Raw genomic sequence first — 22,466 nt, forward strand, 5'->3', positions numbered from 1 at the left:
TAGTGAACTAACTGTGGTTAGGGGAAAAAAGCTCCAAGTGAGGGAAAAGTGCCCCTAACCTACTTATTACATTACATTGGTCACTGCTAAATTATAGCAATAATTCTAACAAACAATATCTGAACCATAAAATTTTTGCACAAGGAAAACACATATGTTCACTTAGATTTTAATTTATTTCGTTCATTTTTCTAGTTTTCATAGCATTGAAACCATATAAACTATTTAATTTATTTCTTTTAAAAATGTAGCAAAATAAATAGGAATCTTAACAATATTTTGGATATTTTAAATGTAAGTTTTAAATCCTAGGGGCTATAGTAGGGTTTTATTTTTATTGTGGCATAAAAGATTTGGTCACTAATAGTAAACTTTTGGTTTATAACAAGAGTAACACGAATAAATCACTTTTACTCTCATTCTTGTCCTATCATGTGCCTATCCTCCTATGCAAAGTTTTCAATTTTTTCTAGATTACATCACTATCACATAAATTTCCTTTTGGATTTCCAACCCTCCATGCACCCTAAACTAGAGCTGCCTTGCCTTGATCCTATGTTGAATGCTAGAAATTTAAACCAAATCATGGTAATAGTGCACTCATAGTAATAAAAAAACACTGAAGAATAGAGAACATTGAGAAAGTTGAACCAAATCGTGGTAATAGTGCACTCACACTAAAAAAGACACTCAAGTTTAATAGAGAACATAGGCTAACAAACTCGATCTAGACATGGTAATGACATAAGAACTTGAGATTAAATGTTTAACTAGTGGAATCATCATCATACAAATTTGCGTCTATCTATATCCGCATACCTTCTATGAAAAATCTCAACCTATCATGAGCTTATCCCTATATGAAAAGTCCCATTCTATCATGAGCCTTCAAAATTTTTAATTTTTGCATCCTTCACTATCACATAAAGTTGTTGTTGGATTTCCAACCCTTAAACCACGTTAAACTTGCACCTCCTACATCCAACCTTGAACCTAGATTGAAGTCTAGAAAGTTAGACCAAACTATGGTAATAGTGCACTCGCATAGTTAAATTCACTCATGAATGACTAGAGCACTTAATCTAACTAACTCTAGTAACGACATGAGAACTCAAGTTTAAATAGTATAGTTAGTGGTCAAATTTGCTCAAGAATAATGAGAGCAATTGAGGCTATCTAACTCTCTCTCCATGGTAATGACATTGGAAAAGCATGGAAACTCTATATCAAATGTTTTAGCCGATGGGATCATCATTATGTACATTTGCTACTATCTACATGCACCAAAAATATGCTACCTTTTGAGTTGCAAATGAAATTTCCTTCATTGTATAGTGTGGTAACTCTACCTTTCATAGTTCAACCTTATTGTCATCCCTAATAATTTTTCTAGGATACTACTTTATAGAAGAAATTTTTGGCATAATATCATAAGTAAGTTGGAGATAGTGACTACATACATACAAAAGTAAAGAAGGTCATGCGAGTTGCAAGAAAAGGTTTTGCCTTCTCTTACATTACTGACATATAATTCCATGATGCTTCTTGGGAGTAGGGTTATGTTAAGATAAATAATAAGAGAGTTGTCCACTTTTTTATCTTGCAAGAATCAAACATTAAAACTATGCTTTGTGGAATATGTACAAACACAAAGGAGCAATAGTACTTTGTAGGGCGGATGCTTTTATTTTAGAACTTATGTTTCAAATTTCAAAAGGCATAATTTAAAATAGCACATGTCTATCATCCTTATTAATGCGCTTTAAAAAGTAAAATCTTTTCAATCATGAATTGACCTAGGAGCTTGAAGCAAGTAGTAGAGACCTTACGGCTGGGACAGGCAAACAAAGGAGTGTGATGAGTATAAAGGCAAAATGTGCTTTGTTGTCTTGTATTGAGAAAGCAATTGAAGACTATCTAATACATAAAGGAGGAACACCATTATGAATAGCTCAAATCAACTTTGCTTTCTCACATTCCAAGACAATGTCTATTTTTATCATAATTAAGTGCACCGATCGTGGCTAACGAATGCAAAAGAGCATCAAAGGCATCAAGTAGCCTCATTTTTCCATTCTTGTGGAATTGTTCATTGCACATGATCATATAAAACTTCTGATGAACAAGTATCATCTTGTGTTCAAAAGAAATAAATTTGCTATCATAAGAACCAAACATTTAGCAAAGTGAAAACGTGCCATGTGAGTGAGTGAGAGTGTGTGCGTGCGTGCATATGTGTGTATGTGTGTGTGTGTGAACGCACACACTCACCTGCCTGCCTTGCATGACTCACCTGCCTGCCTTGCACGTACACCTACGTGCATGTGTGAGATGTTTGTGTGCGTGTGTCACTAGGGTTGGATGGATGGATGCATGGAAGTGTGTGTGTACTACATCGTGTGTGAGCAAATGCATCCATGTCTGTGTGCATATGTCGCTATAGGTGGATTGACGCATGGGCCTGTATAGTTATGGGATTTTACATGTGGTGTGTGTGTGTGAGAGAGAGAGAGAGAGAGAAAGAGAGCGAGAGCATGCATGCATGCATGCCTATGTGTCTATTTTACCCATGCACACGCTCGAGAGCACTCGGCCACATACACGAGCATATGTGTCATGCTTGTGCAATGCATGTGCATGTGCATGCAAGAGAGAGAGAGAGAGAGAGAGAGAGAGAGAGAGAGGCTTTATATGTCCCTTTATGTCTTTGCAAGGGAAATCAGCTTTTAAAGATTCACATCACTTCTTATGGGTAGACTTTTTTTCTAACTTACATTATGCTTTAGTTTTCTTGTTTGATTTTGGAATATTCAACGTAGACTTTTGGTACTTTCAAGAAACATTGAAGATTGTTTTTGATTGTGTTGCATTGGATCAAGAGTCCAAGGAGTGTAGAGGGAGTGGTGAGGGCTGGCAAGGCAAGTTCATACATAGTTGGAAGCATGCACATGCCCTATAATATACATAGGAGCGAAAGTAGTGGAGTAGGCGGTGATCATCAAAATGTGAAAGAAAAGGTGGCGTGAAAATATGACGCAAAGCTGTGGGCATGTCGCGATCAATCAAGCTTTGGAATAAGAAATTAGGCAGCTTTTGGAAGCAGATGAACACGATGTGGTTGGCTCTCCTTCTAATATGGGGAGAAAGAGTGGAGAGCTCATAATTTATGTTGAGGAAAGCAAGGACTTAGGGAGTGAGTGGGTGGTTCATTTCTATTAATTTTTTGTCTGTTGGCCTTGTTTGGGGTTTTTTTTTGTGCCTTTTTCTCGGTTGAGAATTGAAAAACATTTCACAAAGACTAGAATGATAGGGAAAAAGAAAGATTTACAGTTGGGAGGGGAATAAAGGGGATCGATAGAAAATATGAAATGCATGCATGAACATGTGAGCCAGATCATTGCGTGTGGGGAGGTGTGACGTGTCCCCTGCACATGCAGCAGACCCCAGGTCATGCAGCGTACAGGAGCGTTCGCCTGCATAGGAGGCCAGCTGTGCGTTGGTCTGCTGATGTGGCAGTTGATATGTGGCCAGTGGCAGAGACGTTGTGCTCCACGTGGGCGGACTTTGGCGACAGGTGGGGGCCCACGCCTGGATTCTCGTAGGTAGAAAGGGCGGCGAAAGGAGCGCTCCATCGAGAGACAAGGCGCACGTGTCCACGTCGGAGCAGTGACAGCAAATGGGTGGAGCGGGTCCCGCAAAGGTTAGCGAGGGTGGGCCTGGATGCTGGGAAGCTGAGCTACAAGACACCAAAGTCTTAATCATCCAGGAAACAAAGAAGTGGAGCTACAGGAGCGTGGGCCCAGCTGCCAAGATCCTAGATCTTCGCTCGTGGGCCCCTTGATTTGAACACCAACGTTCAAACCCATGGTTAACATCTCTCACAAAACTTCCCCAAATTTGTTTGTGCTAGTTATTATTTTTTGACACTAAATGATACTCTTAATATGGGTTTTGGTCTCATTATGTAAGCAACCCCAAGCAACTAGTGCAAAGCATGTTCGTACAAATGCACTCTCTTTCTGTTTTTGGCCTGCCCTGGGGGTAGGCTATAGTGACGACGATTTGTTTCAGAAGAGAAAAATACGTATTTTTAAAAAATGAAATCAATTTATTTGATTGGGTCTCCCGATTTGGATATTCGCTTTTTTCTCCCCCTTTCTCTCTCTCTCTTCTTCTTCTTCTTTCTTCTTCTTCTCTCTCAGCTTCAAGGTAGGCCCTTTTGAATGTATTCAACTTGTTAGGGGGATAGAATAGCCATGTTTGTGAGTGAGGGCTCCATTAGCAATGAGGAAAGCCATTCTGTGCACCACAAGTTGAAATACAGTTCAAGGTACTTTGCCTCTAGCTAGCAATATCTCTATTAGTATGTTTGTGGAGTGGCCACATGCTAACTGTTAGCTCCATCCTCCATCAACTTACCTTGCATTTTAGCCATGAATTGAGCAAGGGCTTCATATCCATTTCCTCCCTCTTGTTAAATTTAGCTTCCAAAGATCACATTGCAATGGAGATGTGAAGCGTCTGAGCAAACTAGGGCTTAATGGTGAGTGGAAGTATGAATTCTTGTTGCCCAACAACTAACTTGCACGAATACACTATTTGATTGGAACCAAGGGCACATTCTTGTGTTGGCTAGGTTATTGCTATGGTAGCTTGAAAACAACACGGTCAGGATGCCTTCTCATGATTAGAGCTAGGATGTGGAAAGAGTAAAGATCATCGATAGTTACCAAGTGAGAGCGTTGGCTACCCATCTACACTTGGTATGATGCAAAACTTGGCCCCCATGGAGGGTACAAAACTTAGGCATGATTGCATTTTTCTTTGGGCACTAGGAGGAGAGTGCAAATTCTCGAGAACACCTTTGAAGGACTTGCAATCCTTGGATAGACTCATAAGAGAGGTGCACTTTCATGTTTCCAAAAATACTTGGGTGGCAATATGAGGTTGGACATGAGCCCGGATGAGCATGGTTGTCAGGCTTTTGAACGCACAAAAAAAAAAAAGCTTGGGTCCTAGAAGTCTACGAGTGTAGAGACCACTAGGCTAGCCACATTCTTGCTTTAAGCTAGTTTTCTTTTGCCCATATATAACCAGGCACCAGGTTGCACACATGGCGGCCATATTTCCCTTCTCTTTCTTGTCAATTGTGCCATCTAAACACTATATGAACCCAAACTAAACCTATGCTCTAACCGATAGCCTCAAGGAGAATAGCATGGGTGTAAAAATTGAGCAAGGTGGAAAGGGAGGGTGAAAGGTGAACCAGGGGTGGGTTAAGAGATGGTGGTCTTCTTCAAATGGCATACAATCACTCACTCACTCACTCACTTCAGCAGCCAGCAGCAGCTTCAGCTGACGTGAAGCTAATCGCCATAGCCACAAAGCTTGCTGCTGCTCATCGCCATAGCTACAAAGCTTCAGTCTCATCGCCATAGACACAAAGCTTCAGCTCAAGGGTGGTCTGCTCATCGCAAAGCTTCTTGGAGTGAGCTGCTCCTCATCGCCATAGCTGCAAAGCTTCAATATGGAGTGATCAGCTGCTGATCCTCAATATCGCCATAACCACAAAGCTTCATGCTCCCTCCATGGCTTCCTTCCTCGTCCTCCTCGTCCTCCTCGTACTCCCCCCCCTCCTGAGCTTCGCCCAGCTCTCCCCCGATGGCGTCGCCCTCCTCTCCCTCCTGCATTCCACCTCCAATTCCCACCTCCTCTCCTCCTGGAACCCCTCCGATCCCTCCCCTTGCTCCTGGCTCGGCGTCTCCTGTGACCCCTCCTCCTCCTTTGTCACTTCCCTCTCCCTCCCTGGCCTCTTCCTCCACTCCCCACTCCCCCCCCAGCTCGCTTCCCTCTCCCACCTCCGCTCCCTCAACCTCTCCTCTTCCAACATCACCGGCTCCATCCCCCCGCAGCTCTCCAACCTCACCGTCCTCCAAGTCCTTGACCTCAGCGACAACCTGCTCGAAGGTCAGATCCCTCCTTCCCTCGCCCAGCTCTCCAACTTGCTCGAGCTCAAACTCTCCTCCAATTCGCTCCAAGGTAGCATCCCCCCCCAGCTCGGGAATTGCAAGTCGCTCCTGGGTCTCTACCTCCAGGACAACAACCTCACAGGGAGCATTCCTTCTGAGCTCGGCCAGTTGACTAGCCTCCAAAGGTTGCGCCTGGGTGGCAATGTGGAGCTATCCGGGACCTTGCCTTATCAATTGGGGAACTGCATCAACCTCACCTTCTTGGGCATCGCTCATACTTCTGTCTCTGGTCAAATCCCGGCATCTTTCGGAGCCCTCTCCAAGCTCCAGGTTCTCTCCCTCTACAACACCAAGGTCTCCGGCTTCATCCCTCGTGAACTCGGGAATTGCACGCAACTGCAATTTCTCTATCTCCACATGAACCAACTAGTCGGCACCATTCCTCCTGAGATCGGCAACCTTCAGCAGATGCAATCCCTGCTGCTCTGGTCTAACGAATTGGTCGGTCAAATCCCTCCCGAGATTGGAAATTGTACTTCCCTCCTCACTCTCGACCTGTCTTGGAACTCGCTCTCGGGTCAAATTCCCAGAGAGATGGGTAATCTCAAGGATCTCCAGCAATTGTATCTAAGCGACAATAGTTTTAATGGCAGCATTCCAAGTGAGCTCGGAAACTGCAAAAATCTCAGTGACTTGCAATTCGATACGAATGCTCTTACGGGTCCAATCCCTGCTTCCTTAGGTCAGCTCTCCGTTCTCCAAACCATGTTCCTTTGGGAAAATAAGCTTACAGGACCAATCCCATCCACTTTGGGTGGTTGTGTAGAACTTCAGGTCTTAGATTTGTCCCACAATATCCTCACAGGGCCAATCCCGAAGGAGATCTTTAGTCTTCAAAAGCTTCAGAAGTTGATGTTGCTGTCAAACAATTTGACTGGATCGATAGCACCGGAGGTGGGTAATTGCGCGTCGCTTGAACGCCTTCGGCTTGGGAGTAACAATTTGAGTGGCAGTCTTCCAAGTGAGCTTGGTCAACTTCAAAGCCTTATTTTCCTAGATGTAAACAGCAATCACTTCACAGGAACGCTTACTGTGGAGATCGCTAATCTGACTGCACTGCAGTTGCTTGACGTCCATAGCAATGAGCTGAGTGGTAGTCTCCCAACTGAGTTGCGCTATTTGATAAATTTACAGCAGATGGACCTCTCTTACAACCAATTTACAGGTCCAGTTCCTAATGAGATAGGGAAATTGACAGTCTTGAACAAGCTCGTTCTGAGCAACAATCTAATCTCGGGCTGTATACCGAGTGACTTGCAGAATTGTGTTAAGTTGGGTCTGCTGGACTTGAGCCACAATCAGCTTACTGGGGTAATCCCTCCAGAGCTTGGGAGCATTGTCAGCCTTGAAATCTCTTTGGACCTCAGCTGGAATGAATTGACAGGGGATCTTCCTCCTTCACTAGCCGATCTAACACAACTACAGTCCCTAGATCTGTCACATAACCAGCTTTCTGGGAGCCTCAATGTCCTTGGGATGCTTGACAGTCTAACATCTCTCAATGTTTCGTCCAACGAGTTCACAGGTGCACTTCCGGACACGCCTTTCTTCAGGACGCTCTCCCCAAGTGCTTTTCAAAGCAATCCGGGACTTTGCAACCCGCTTTCATTTAGCACTTGTTCAAACATGCAAGGGCCACGCAAGTCTCTTAGCACGACATCCCTGGTCATTTGCCTTCTTACGTTTGGAGCCGCCGGTATTCTTTTCGCTGTTGGCTTCGTTTTTGTCTTGAAGATGCAGAAGCAACCTCTCGACATGATGGAAATGATGGGCGCTCCTTGGGAATGGAATTTCACGCACTTTCGGAAACTGAATTTCACAGTGGAGGATGTCTTAGATAGACTAAACGAGAACAACATTATTGGCAAAGGATGTTCTGGCGTGGTCTACAAGGCAGAAATGCCCGGAAGTGAGGTAATTGCAGTGAAAAAACTCTACTCTTCGAAAAGTCACACCCACGACTCCTTCGCTTCTGAGATAGAAACACTAGGCCACATCCGCCATCGGAACATAGTGAGATTGCTTGGCTACTGTACGAATCGCAACGAGAAGCTTTTGCTCTACGACTTCATGCCTAATGGAAGTTTGGCAGATTTACTGTTCGGGAAACGGGGGATGGTGGACTGGGATATCAGGTACAAGATCGTCGTTGGTGCAGCGCAAGGGCTTTCTTATCTTCATCACGATTGCGTTCCGGCTATATTGCATCGAGATGTCAAGTCCAACAACATACTTCTGGACTCCAAGTACCAGCCGTTTCTGGCAGATTTTGGGCTAGCGAAGCTGGTGGAGGCTTCTGAATTTCGGGACGCCATGTCCAAAGTAGCAGGGTCCTACGGGTACATAGCTCCAGGTGAGGATCGTAGTTGAGCTCATGAGATGCATGCTTCAAAGCTAATTTTTTTCTATGAATTGTTCTTGCTTAACGTGTAGTACTGAAGTTGTGTCTTCTCTTGTCTTGTGACGGACAGAATATGGATATACACTGATGATAACTGAGCGAAGCGATGTATACAGTTTCGGGGTGGTGCTTTTGGAGGTGTTGACAGGGAGAAGGGCGGTCGAGGTAGATCCTGGCTACAGCGACGGGCTGCACATTGTAGAATGGGTCAAGACGATGAAGAAATCGTACCAGCCGACGACGGAGATCCTAGATCAGAGACTGAGAGGGCTAGCGGATCCGTTCATCCAAGAGATGGAGCAAGTGCTGGGGGTAGCGCTGCTGTGCGTCAATGCAAATCCAATAGAAAGGCCGACGATGAAAGACGTGGTGGCGCTACTATTGGAGGTGAAGCATCCATTGGAAGAGTATTCAAAGATGTCACAGCCATTGATCAAAAGTTGACGATGATGTCCTCCTCCATGAGTGCACAGAGTTCGTTGATCACTCCACACTACGTATATATCTATATATGTACAGATGTAGCACACTGATCATGTGCAGGATGTCGCTCATGATCATGAGCAGGATGTCGCTCACGATTCTGTGCTCACTGATGATCGGCTGTCTGATTGTAGCTCGCTGATCTATCCGTCCACAGTCCACTCTTTGATCTTGTCCCAGAAGAGGTACTCTACATATCATGAGTACTGCTTAACTGATCTTCAGCTGGGGATCTCTTTCACAGCTGAGCTTCGCCATGCAAAGGTGCACGAAGCAGATCAGAAGCTCCATCTAGCTTTTTGAAGATAGGTTAACAGATTTCGGAAAATAAGGAGGCTGAGCAGTCATTGGGGGTTGTCTGTAAGTAACGTACGAAAACGACGATCGATGCTCTCTCTGTGTCTAGCTCTCTTGTCTTCCTCCCACCCACCCATCATTCCTGCCATAATTCCTGGACAGAAATTGGCAAACTGCCACACAAATTTGGTAACTGCCATTCCGTGTTGGTGGACTTTCACAATCTTTTGCTTGTACTCTGTCCTCTGGTAGAATGTTAACTTCCATTCCTGAGCTGACGGTCTACAAATGTACTGGCTGCTGTTGGACTTTCCCCATTAATTTGTACTATCACCTTGCTTAGAAGCCAAATATTGATCAAACATTGAGCCTCCGCCAGTCCGCCTCTTCGCCTCCTATCAATGTGACCGTCTCAACATTGTGGATACATTCGAGCAAGCCGTGTGGGAAGTTGCTGGGCATGACATACATTCTAATTTTCACTTTTGAATCGGCTTTTTAAGCGAGCACCCACCAAGTTCATTTTCTTTCCCTCAATCGTTCAAGCGTTTAACATGCTAGCCTAACAACATAAGCTCTTCTTATTATCTTGGTAAAAGTGCTCTACATATGCAAGTTAAAAGTTCTCCATTGCTTGAAATTTTGGCTTCAAGATCCTAGCCTAGTAAAATATAATTAAGCGCACATCAATTTCAAAACCCATTCCTAATGTTGTTATTAAGGAGCTTTTCCCTAGTAAAATATAATTAAGTTGACATCAATTGCAAAACCCATTCCCAATGTTGTGCTTTTCCCATTACTCCCTTAGATGAATGACTATCAATGCTAGCCTACTCCCATGACCTTTCTCAAGCTCTTCCCCATGATGGCGTTAGATCAGGGATTTGGGAGGCAATTAAAACGGCCGTTTTAAACCGACGAATTAAAACATTTTAAATGTTTTTTGAGCCCCCTTGGAGCGATTTAAACCGCCCTCGCCAAGTTTTTTTACCAAGACCGCGGTTGCAGCCCGTTACCGCGCAATAAAAAGACACACCGTATGGTAAGAAGATAGATATACCACTCGGTATTTATCTATACCGAGTGGTGATACCACGCAGTATTGTGCGCCCACCTCGTACTATTTGCATTCCTCAGAATCTAGCTCTGCTTGGAGTCCCGAAAAAAAACAACGGACAAGCAAAAAAGAATAAAGAAAGCTTCCAAACTAATTTGTAAGTTTTGTATTCTTTTAAAAAGTGTCCAGTGTTGGTGGTGGACTCACTTAGGCTAGCTGATATTTACCCACACTAGGATGCAAAATGGATAAATGCAAAGCTCTTAGTTTATAATTTATCTTTTGTGATTTGAAAGGATTATTTTTGTAAAGAAGATGATTAAAAAAAAGAAAATTTGAAGTTATTTTTATGAAAAAATAAAAAAGAAATGGGTGTGGCTCGCATTCGATTCCTGGAGATGTAATCTAAAGGAAAGGGGTCTTTGAGATGTAATATGTGTGTAATCTATTGAATTGTTAATCTTCTCCATAGTTTACTTGGGCAATGTTTTCTCAGTTGTGTGAGTAGATAGTGTCCTTTGACATGCTAAGGACCATATTATGAGATGAAACATTTCGATTTGACAACTAATGTGAGATGAAATATTTCAATTAGACAATTAATGTGAGACTGAATGATTTTGATTAGTCAACTAATGTGAGACGAAAGATTTCGATTAGTCGACTAGTGTGCGACAAAAGATTTTGATTAGACAACTAATGTGAGATGAAAGATTTCGATTAGACAACTAACATGAGACTGAAGAATGAGAAGCTCGGGCTCAATGAACTCTCTCCCTATGTAAGTGCAGTGTAGACACAACTAAGAGCCCATTATGAAATCTAGCCCCAAAACTATGTACACCGATCCACCTACTGCAAATCTATGGCATACCCAAAAGACTTTGGAATGCTTTTGTTCTATCTGAAAATGATGCTGGATGACCTCCTTGCAGAAACATACCCAAAGAAGGAGGAAAATAGCTAAAAGGAGGACATGCTTCGGTGGTGGGTGTATTACTTGGAGTCGGCACAAACGGTGAATATTAATTTCCCTGGCTATTGTTTTTCCTGCTCCTTTAAGGTACCTGTCAAGCTCATGATGTAGGTTTCTTTTGGCAGTGGAGGCACGAAGATGGATAGAGTGCAAAGACAAGGATGAAGAGGATCCCCATCGAAAGGAGGAGTTACTATGGGCGTACAAGTCGGCAGAATCAAGCAAGCAGTGTGTAATTCGAGTGTGTGAAGAGGTCTGAACAGTGAGGTCATCAAAACTCTCCCCAAACTGTGGCGAGTCTTTTGTCTCTCCATTGTCTGTGACTCCATTTGAATGTAGAGGAAAAACTTGAACTTGCTCCCATGCATTAGGGAAAAAGGGAACTCATTTTGGGGCCCTGTAAGAAATTCACTATTTTTTGATTTATTTCTCTCCTAAAAGACCTAAAAAATAGTAAAATACGAAAACGTGGCTCAGAACTGTCAGTAAGGACTACAGAACTGTCAATTCAAAAAGGAATAAGATAATCTTTTGTCTGACTAACACAATTTTGCATTAAATATCTCCTTAGATTTTTTTTTGTTTACCAAAGATTTCGCATCTCTTTTGCCGACGTGTGCAGGCCTTTCATAAAGAATCCATCATTGAACTTGGTGATTGCAAGTTTTCAAAATATTCACATGGATACCGCCACACTTCCATGATTCATGTTACAAAACGACTATGAGATTGAAAAACAAACTTCGCAACCTCAGAAGCACAAAAAATGGCCGATACTAGTGAGTCACTATCTCAGAAGAAGCGATTACACCATCTTCACATCGACTTAGAAGAACAATATGCTCCAGCACAAAAAAGACGAAAGGATACGGTGCTGAATGCTCAACAGCGGGAAAATATGAGAAGAGAAGGGCTTCAACATATTGACTTATGGTGTGATGGAAGCATATATCCAAAATGTCAAGTAAAAAACTCTACACCTCCATTTGTCAATCCCACCACATTACTGAGGTTTGCCGGCGATGGACAAAATGGACTTCTTAGTTATATTTCAGCGCAGTCTGCATTTGCGAAAACGTATAAAATGATGTACCTACAAGAAAAGGGGGCCAAGATGCAGGAGATAGCCATTCGTGCAAAATTGGAGCAGCAATTGCAGAATGAAATTGAGGAGCATTCAAAGAGTAAAAAAGAGTTGACAAGAGCAAGAAAGAAGAGAACCGTGCTTGGAGACAGACTACGTAGCAGGAAGATTAAAAACATTGCAAATTTGAAGGCTGGGACTGGTGGATGCAAGCGACGAATTCAGGAAGCAAGGTTAGATTGAAATTTATCATTTTGTATACTCAAAAAGGCTCTCTTCCAGACTATATCTATTTCGTCGATTGTCGCAAAACAAGAATGGAGGTGCTAAATGATATAGGCATATTGTGTTGTTACTACAGGAAATTATTGGAGCCTGCAAAAGAAAATATGGACCCGAACCTTCTTCCTGTTAAACAAATGAAAGGATTGCTTTCTTGCAGTGTAGCAAAAGGTTTGATTGAGGAAAAAAAATACAAAATAGTCAAACGCAATGTTGTAGAGGACTTTGTATCCAATAATCAAGTTGATGGCACTATAATCCAAGAGGCTCTTGATGTTAGTGGAGTTAGCAGGAAGGGATATAGTTCAATTTTCCATGTGATATCCTCAACTTTGAAAGATCAAAGGATTAAACGAGTTTTACTACCAAATCCAGCAACCGTGTGGAGGATAAGAGGTCATTTGAATGAAAGTATAGATGAATTTATTGGGCAATATATCCATATTGAAGAAATATTTCATGGTGTTAAAGGAACCACTGTGTATGATCCTTGGAACAATATATTTGTAGATCTACAACAACTTCAAAAAAGAATGGTCAAGTTTTATGGAATAACATTTGAGGAGTGCAAAGGCATTTTGAAATTTGTTATCAAACTGGATGAGTGTGAGGTTGTAAAGGAAAAGAAAATGGAAAGAGTTACTATTACATTGATGAATGGAGCAATTGATACATCATTGACTGAAGCGAGTTCGAAGCATTTTAGTGTGCAGTCAGAGAAACACATATGGTGGTTAGGCTCGCGTTCCAGGTATGATCATTTTTTGTTTTATACTTGATTTTGGTCATTGTTTTCAAATCTGTTATAGTAAGACTTTTGTTTTCTATAATCTGGCAGGTGAAGACCGAAGACCATGAAACACTAGATTGGGTGTTTCACCACACAGAAATACCAAGAATAATCAAAAGACAAGTGCAAGGTGAGAATCTCCATGTTGCAGGAAAAGGTGATTTTCAAGTAGAGTGGCACATGGCCGGGGATCTTAAAACACTTAAGTGCATGTATAACATTAGTAAAGGAGGCAACTCAAAGTCTCCTTGTCTTTACTGCAAAGAATTAGCTCAAGTAATGGATTCAAAATGGTGGAAGAGAGCACCTAATAGAGATAAAGTTGACCCTGACTTCAAGGCCATTTTGGACATTCCACTATGTAATGTTCACATCTGCACATTGCATGGTCTATGTCAAATTATTGAGAAATTGGTATTTTTATATATTGGATTTGCTTGGAAACTCCGTCCCGAAAAAAATAGAAAGGATGCTCTTCAAGCATTGGAAAAAGTGTTATTCGATATAGGTCTGCATGGAGGAGATGTTCAAATCACAAAGGATTTTAAAAAGTCTACCAATGGCAAGGAGGTACCAATCAAGCCCTCTATTGGTGGTGTTAAGGCAAGAAGATTCTTGTCTCGACCCAAACACAGTAAGCAAGTAAAGCAAGGTAGAACAGTTTCAAAGATTAATTATGGATTGTGGAAGCAAGTCCATAATGCTGTGAAAGATCATGAGGCAGATGGGGAAGCACGAAATAGGAAGGCAGAGGTGTGGAGGTCTCTTGATCAACTCTTCATGTTCTGTGACAAAGTAACATGGACAAAGAGTGATTACAAGAACTTTGAGGAGGCAATTAAACATTTTGGGAAGTCAATGAAAGACGCATGGACAGCCTACAATATAACTCACTACATGGTAAGGTTCTGTCTTTTTCTTTTACTTAAGTGTGATCCTCTTTTTTTTATTACTTACTATGCATTCTTATGTCTTACAGCATATCATATACAACCACCTTCCCTATTTTGTCAAAAAGTATGGATGCCCAGCAATTTGGTCTACCCAAGGCATGGAGAAGTCTCACTACATGGCATGTAATGCATTTTTTAGACACACACAACACTATGGAGGGAGTCAGAAGGCAAATAGTCTGAAGGAAGTCTTCCAATGGTTTTATCGAGGCATACTACAGAGGCTGCATGCTAAAAGAAAAGTTGCTAGCTCCAAAATCAAGCTTGCTTTTCTTCTAGCCCAAAAGCAAAGATGAAGACAAGCTCTAGACAATTCAATTGCAGCAGAGAGACATAGACAATGGAGGGAATCGAAGATATTTAGAAACCATAAATGGACAAGTAAACATGAATAGGACTCATTTGTAACTTATTGGTGTTATGTCCACATGTTTTCAAACTCATTCAATAGAAATTTTTTTTGTGGAACAAGTGACTCTTGGTGTTATGCATGAAAAGTATTTCTTTTGTGAAACATATGATCTAAACTTAATACAATTTGTTCACAATTTCAATATATTGTTTGTTTAATATTTAATGACACCACTCTATGTAAATGTACAAATCATTTCATCTTCAACTTATTGTTCATTTATACAAGATCATACCAGATATCAAAGACTTTGTACAAATCAGTTCAAATTTAATATAATGTTTGTGCTATATTTGATGACTAAATCCTATTTCTCCCAGGGCCCGCCGATCGGAACTCTCTTTTTGATCTTGATTGGAGTCTTTTTCTTCTTTATTGGCTTGATGTCGACTGTCTGTTTATCAATGCTTGCCTCTGTTGCTTGTCTGGGAGGGGTATTTTTTTCTGCAGCTGTCTCCACCTTGGGGGGGTCGCTATGTATAAACCCTCTATATCACGTGCGTTCAAGGCCTATATTTAAAATCCCTTATCTGTAAATTTTTTCATTAATAAAATGTACCCCTTTTCTATACAAATTTGTAAATTTTTTCCAAAACTATTTTAAATAGTCCCCCTTATGTATATTTATTTCTGTAAATTTTAGGAATAAAAAATATCCTTCTGTTGAACTCACGTGATAGGGTTACATATGATGAGTGACCCACCCGAGGTCTCCACCTGTTCCTCTTCTTGGACTGTGTGGCCTGATGCAATCATGGGTGGCTCTCAAAACCTTATGAGCTGGTGTTTTCCATAGCCCTCCAGACATTTGGGCTCCTTAACACCACATGCTAATGCATAAGAAGTGTAAGACAAAAAGTAAGCGGCCCTAGACGCCTGCTTATTCACTTAATCTCCAAATATATCTATGGCAGACAACCTCTCTATCAAAATGATCTTTTCCTTTTGCCATGAAAGAACATGTCCACCTAAAGCCCTGGACAAACATTTTAAGAAGTAAACAATGGCTTCTCCATTGTTGCTCAACTGCCTATGGTAAATCAAGATCTTGGCATTGCCTAGATCATGAATATAATGAGCTAGGCCTGACATTTTGTGAAACCCAACCGGCCTGCTTCCACTTGATCTCTGGAGGAATGCGTCATCCTCAATTTGTAGCTGCCACATATCAAAAGATTGGAGTGAGACAATACACAACCTACAAAAATAAAGTTAAGCAGAAGTCAAAGTATTTGATTTGAAGTACCTTCTCATTTTCATCAGCAACAAGCAGTTCATCTTTCCAAAGATTTATCCCTCTCCCCTCTTGTCCAGCCTCTTCTTTAGGCTTTTCTGTGTATAGTGCTGAGAGATTCATAGCTTCCTGTGTGAGCTGGAAGGTAGCTTCATCTGGCTCTTGGAACATTTTAGCCTCTTTGAAACAAAATGTAAGGGCCTCTACAAGATCAAAAATTGTTTCCAAAGCCAGTAGTGAATGGTCATCCTCTATGCCAACCTCCTTGTCAAGCCTTGAAGCCTGGGCAATAAGGGAAATGGCATAGTCCTCCCTCAAATTGAACATACACTCTATATCATGGAGGAAAACATAATCTTTTCCACCAATCAAGACACCTGGAAGCATGGGCACTGCATAGTTGCTGCTCTGAACATCAAAATCTTCAACTGGCTCTGCTCCCCTCAGAGTTTCTGTCCTCAGTTGAACAAGGTCAAGAGCAGCCACTTGCAGCCCCTCATCCTGAAGGTTGATATCTTCTTCTTGCTCTGCCATTTCTGTGACCAAAGAAACATCCTCCTTTTCCTTTGCTCGAGATGTGTCTTCTTCCTCAACACAGGTTACTCATCAGCAGCACAGCACATCCACCGATAGATTTCAGGTCAGTAACAATGGGTTCTCCCCTTAGTCTCTAGAATCTTCTTGCCTACAATAGAAACAATCCATCCTGCATGGAAATGCATAGACTCAAGTCAAGACAGAGAAATCACTGTAGGAATGCAGATCTTCAAGTGTGATATTTGCATGTGAGTGTAAAACTATACTTATGGGTTCTTCCTTCAGTCTGTGCACACTTCTTGCCTTCCATAGAATCAATCCATCCTGCATGGTTATGCAAACACCTTCAAATGACTGAAGGCATATTCCAGCATGCTGCCTCATGAATTTGCAGGAAAACGTGAGGAGAAGGCCTTAGGAATTTCAAACAGCTGAAATCGCGTTTTGTTGCAAATATTGAAATATTGCTTCATCAACCCCTGTCATTCTGGTTTTGTGACTTCCATAGCTATCCATGGCTGTAATCTTCTTGCATAAACTCCATTCATACTATATTTAGTTGTAGAGACAGAGAAATCACTGTAGGAATGCACCAGCATGTCATTTCAGGAATTTGCAGGAAAACACGATTTGGACCTGTTTGGAATTTCAAACTCCTCGTATTGCATTTTATTGCAAATTTATGTATATTGCTTCATCCACCCCTATGATTGCCTTTTTTTCGTCAAAACATGTTCTCCATGTCTATAATCTCTTTCCAATCCTTTGTATGTAGTTTTTCAGAGTGATGGCAAGAACCAAGTCAACTGCAAGGAAAGTTGGCGAAGGGCCAGGGCTTGCAGCAACAGCAGCTGGGGCAGGTACCAAGAAATTTAGTGTGCCTCCAAAGGGAAGAGTTGCACATGGCAGGAAGGGTAAGCCAATGAGCCTGCTCAAGCAAAAGGCCAAAAGATTGAATCATGGTGCAGGTGTGCTAAGGGAGATCAGGAGGCAACAGAAAGCTATAGGCTTTGCAATACCCAAGGCACCTTTTCAAAGACTGGTGAGAGAAATTTGTGATAGTTAGAACCTTGGGTTCAGGTGGAATAGAACTGCCATTCTTTCCTTACAGGAAATGGCAGAGGATTACTTGGAAAAATATTTTGAAGATGCAATGCTGGTAGCAGCCCATGCTCACAGGGTGACTTTGATGGCCAAAGACTTCAACACTTTGTCCAGAGTGAGATGGAGGTATGACAAGCTTGTTCATCTTGTGGAATGGTAGGACATAAAGATGAGAGACATATTGCTAATTCCACCTACAAGGAAGTTGAAGGTAGATGAGGTAAAGGTTGTTGAGGTAACGCACTCAAAGAACACCAGAGGGAAGGCTGCTTATGAGGAGTCGCTGAAGCAGCAAATAAAAGAAACAAAATCTGTTATAGATGTGGAGACTGGAAAGAAGGAGCTCCAAATACATAGAAGGTTGTAGGAGCTGGGCCCTAATGTAGTTGTCCATATTGAGGATGAAGTTTCAGTGAATGATTTTGACTTGACAAAACAATGCTTAGCAGCATTGGCTCATAAGAATGAGTATTGCTCAGATACTATCATTCTTGCAATGCTCTAGTAAGTGTCTATTATTTTACATTTTTTGCAAATCAATCCTCCTTGTACCTTCTTTATAACCTACCCTAATTATTTTTTGGTCCTATGCAACATGATGAGAAGCTGGCTTCACCCCTTTGTATAGCATACAGTCCATATTATTACTGCCATTTCTTCTAAATTAAGAGATGCAAAGGAGACCAATTAGTATTTCCAGCTGGTTCAAACACCGCAATTTTGAAGTAATTGATGTTTTGCTACTTCCATACCATAGCAGGTATGTGGGTGACTACTTCTTTTAAGATTCTTCTTTAAGATTGGGAACTCTTGTAGCCTTTGATTTCCTTATGCTTTTTTCCTTATGCAGTGACCACTGGAGTTTTGTTTTTATTGACATCCAGCAGAAGCAATGCTTTCTATTCAACTCTCTTAAAAACACACACAGAGAGCTGAAATTGTAAGTGCTGTGTGTGCTTTTTGAACTTAAAACTTCATTATTTTGATATCATACTAACTAAATTATACATATTGTAGTTGTATTAGAAGGCTTTTAGATGCATTGGATCACTGTCCTCCCAATGTCTCTCTTTTGGATTCAATAGAGCCAATAAGTCTAGAGGTAAAAAGTCGTTCCCTCTACTGATGTCTATTAAATGCTATGTCTTTGAACTTATTGAATAATTTTGTTTTGTGCAGATGCTAACACTTTCTAACATATCTTTCCAACTGTACAGATACCACAACAAGATGATTCAAGTAGCTGCAGATGGAGAGTGCTGATCAATGCAAAATATCTACTTTCAAGCTACTTTGAGAAGGAACAGCCAGACCTTGTAAGAAAAAATAATTTTCATTTAGCTTGAAGATAATTCATAATGATACAAAGTGTTCTAAATTATCGTCTGCCATTGCAGATGAAAGAGGATAGCTTCAGCTCAAACTATGTACATAATTTTAGAGCTCATACAATCTGGAGGTTTTTGAGCTATGCCTCCCCCAAACCTATTGTACCAGCTACTGTGGAGTTGGGTGAGAGCTCTAAAGTACAAGAAGGTGTCATACACCTTGATGCCATAGATGAAGCACCTAATGCTGAGGACTAGAAGCCACAGGAGCAATCACCTAGTGCTGAGGAGGAGAAGACACAGGAGCAAAGACCTGCTGCTGATGTTGTTGAGGAGAAGGTGGAGCAGCAGCAAAGAGATGCTCCTGGGGTAGTGGAGGAGACAATGGAGCAACACCAACATACTACATAGGACAGGATGGAGCAGCAAAAAAAAGATCCTCCAAAAAATGTAGAGCAGCCTCTGGATCAAGCTGTACATAAATAGAAAATGGATGTCAGAAATATGTTCTACATATTTAACTAAACAGTTCTGTACAAAATCTTACTTGATTGAATACAAAACCTTTGTTTATGGAGTCTGTGTTATCTCAATTTTTAAATTTTCAATGTCTTTGCATTTTATTGAGCTCTCTCTTCTTTTGAGCAACTGCAAAAAAGCAATATGAATCAGAGTGGTAAATTAAACTAATCGCAATGCTTAATGAGACTAGGATAAATCAGATGGTGTACCTTTTTGTTGTTGTAGATAAATAAAAAGTCATTTGAGATAGAACCTTCTGTCTCAAACAGAATGTCACGGCGCAATTGAGCTAGGGAGCAACATTCTCTTAATGAGATATTGACTAGCACATCACCATTCTCAACAACATCAATATCAATAAGTTTATTTTCTGCACCAAAAGAATCTTCATCTTGATCCATTGGGACTAGTTTTGTGCCTAGCATTCGACTGCGCTTGTAATAAAAAGAGAAAATAAAATTTTGTGATGCAACCATGTACTTCAGTTGCATAGAAGGTTGGACAACCTCATAAAACACTGAACTACATGTCTTCTTATCCCAACCTTTATCCAAAAATTGTGGCATGCATGCCGAATTTGTTGCTTTAACTGTGAACATTGTTTTTGAAACCTTCACTGGAAAGGTATTAAACAAGTCCACAAAAGCTATGAGAGGCATGCATAAAGAAATTTTTACTATCCTAGTGGCAATATTGGGCCTCAGAGCTTTCTGTACTTCTGTAAAAAGCTTCGCCCTATATGCCTCTGTAACACTAGAATGTGGGTGAGGCCAATCCACTGAATTCCATGCCGGAAGGTCTTGTTTTATTAATACACCATGTGTGTTAGCTTTGTCCAGCAACTGATAAAAATGATCAGTAAAAAATATACCCGATTGAGCTAGCTCTGTTGCACATCGACCTTGGTATTGTTGTTCTCCTATCGATCCATGCAGAACATCTATAAATCCCAGAATACAATTGATGTTTTGCCATGTCTCATACGATGAAGGATATAAAGCTGAAATAAAACAACACAAGAATGTCAATAAGCTAAGAGAGAAAGCTTCATCTTAAAAATCCATACACCTCGTAAAGAAAAAAACCACAATAGAAAAATATACAATTAGGCCTGTGTTGTGGAAGATTTTTTGGATAGTCTCGCAAGACAAGTTCTTTATGCATGTACACGTGCTGAATCAAAACTTCTTTCACGGATATCTTCCCTCTGGTGATTTTAAAATCTCGTACTCTTCCCTTCCACGACGCCAAGAAAATGTTTTTTGTCTGGGGTCTTTTTCTTTTGCTAGGTTGCATGAGCACCCATGCTCCTTTCGAAACACTAAACCTTTCCCACGTTCCTTCCGTTTTGACTGTACTTGAATTCTCTACCGACGAAATAGAAGAAGTAGGTCGACGGGGTAAGGATGTTTGGTATAATTCTACCTTCGTAGCATTATCATCCACAGAGCGTCTTCCACAAGAACGGCCATGGTTTTGATTCACCATGGAGATTTTCTGAATCTGTAACAATAGCAAAGTAATGTAACTAAGATAACAATTTGAAGTTTCAAGAAAGAGAAAGTGGGCAGACAGACAGTTGACGAGAAACATCTTACTCTACGCCAAACAGGATCAAGGGAGCAGTTTTGGAAAAGAAAGGCTGTTGCACAATGAGGCAATGGTGTAGAATGGTAGACCTTTCGAACGAAAGGCAGCACAACATTTCAAGGTTCAAAGGAAGGTGGAAGCGGGAAGGCCCTTGTCAGATAAAATGTCAGTTTAGATTCTATCTTCTTGTCCAAAGATCTTGTGAGAATAAAAAACCAATCTCCACATTAATGTAGCACGCTTGTACCTACATAAAGTATTATTTCTTTTTTCTATTTTCTCTTATTTTCGTGAATTTTCAACGTTACGTTGGCCCTCTATTGATTGGTTGAGAGCTTATTTTTCCAAACCGTAAAAGGCCCCAAAATGAGCTCCCTTTTTTCCTAATGTCTTCACAGTTGCAATGTTCTCACAATTGTCATGATCCCCTATGATGCACGCACTGTAGAAGTAAGAAAATTTTGCAGACATTTCTCATGGTGCTCATAATACTTGATTTTGTATCGACCTGCTTCCATGATGTTAGTACTTAAATGTTTTAAGTAGTCCAGTGGCTGAAATGTGACGGTTAACGATAACCATTCTAAAGGGTACTATTTTAGTATAACACTGTGCAACAAATTTTAGGATAGCATGGGAGTAGTGTAGGGATAGCACAATAGTAGTGTAGGATAAGTTATCGCAAGCGTGGTGGTTGGTTGCACTAGGATATTAACAGCCACCAATGTAGTGGTTTGCTTCTATTAGTAAAAGATGAATGGATTTGTAGGATGTGTGGATTCATTATGGTAAACCAGTGCGGTGGATGTTGGGATACACTAAAAACAAGATGGGATGAGATTTCACGGTTAACAAAATGATAAATAGTTTAAAGGGGACTAATTTAGTATAGCACTGTGCAACAAATTTTAGGATAGCACAACAGTAGTGTAGGATAAGTGATCACCAACACGGTGGTTGGTTTCACTAGGATATTAACAACCACCAACATGGTGGTTTGCTTCTATTATCACAAGATGAATGGATTTGTGGATGTGTGGATTCGTTATGGGAAACCAATGCGGTTGTTGTTGGGATATACTAAAAACAAGCATGGGATTTATTGTTTGGGATTTACAAAAACAATTTAATAAAACCAAAACGGTGGTTGTTTGGGATATACTAAAAAGAAGCATAGTCTCAAATACAAATTCCATTTTCTAGGACACATGGGTGGTAGCACGTCTGGTCGGTATGCTTTTTGTGCTTAAAAACATGTGCTAAGAAAGCACAATTTTAGCACTTCTCAAGAGGTGCTTGCTTGTGACATATATCCACCAACCATGTAGATTATAATTAGGCATTTTGCACATGTGTCCCATGACACTCGTAAGCTTGTAAGCTTTCA

The 22,466-nt window shown here is 41.0% G+C and overlaps 1 protein-coding gene across 1 annotated transcript; it reads left to right on the forward strand.

Annotated features, from left to right (window-relative positions):
- Positions 1–5,411: 5,411 nt before the first annotated feature.
- LOC147894285 (uncharacterized) lies at positions 5,412–9,573 on the forward strand. The gene is made up of 2 exons (XM_087384920.1): positions 5,412–8,382; positions 8,501–9,573. Exons 1-2 carry the CDS (start codon positions 5,589–5,591, stop codon positions 8,872–8,874), a joined length of 3,168 nt encoding a protein of 1,055 aa, XP_087241046.1. The 5' UTR covers positions 5,412–5,588; the 3' UTR covers positions 8,875–9,573.
- The last annotated feature ends 12,893 nt before the right edge of the window (positions 9,574–22,466 follow it).

Source organism: Dipteris shenzhenensis, chromosome 14 (genome assembly GCF_047967505.1).
Source record: "Dipteris shenzhenensis isolate YYH24624 ecotype China chromosome 14, Dip_SZ_1.0, whole genome shotgun sequence".
Taxonomy (NCBI): domain Eukaryota; kingdom Viridiplantae; phylum Streptophyta; class Polypodiopsida; order Gleicheniales; family Dipteridaceae; genus Dipteris; species Dipteris shenzhenensis.

Bases quoted from the DNA above. Each gene is read 5' to 3' on its own strand.
- LOC147894285 (XM_087384920.1), top strand. From the start codon at position 5,589: ATGGCTTCCTTCCTCGTCCTCCTCGTCCTCCTCGTACTCCCCCCCCTC. The intron at 8,383-8,500 runs GTGAGGATCGTA...TGTGACGGACAG, and splicing joins CTACGGGTACATAGCTCCAG to AATATGGATATACACTGATG.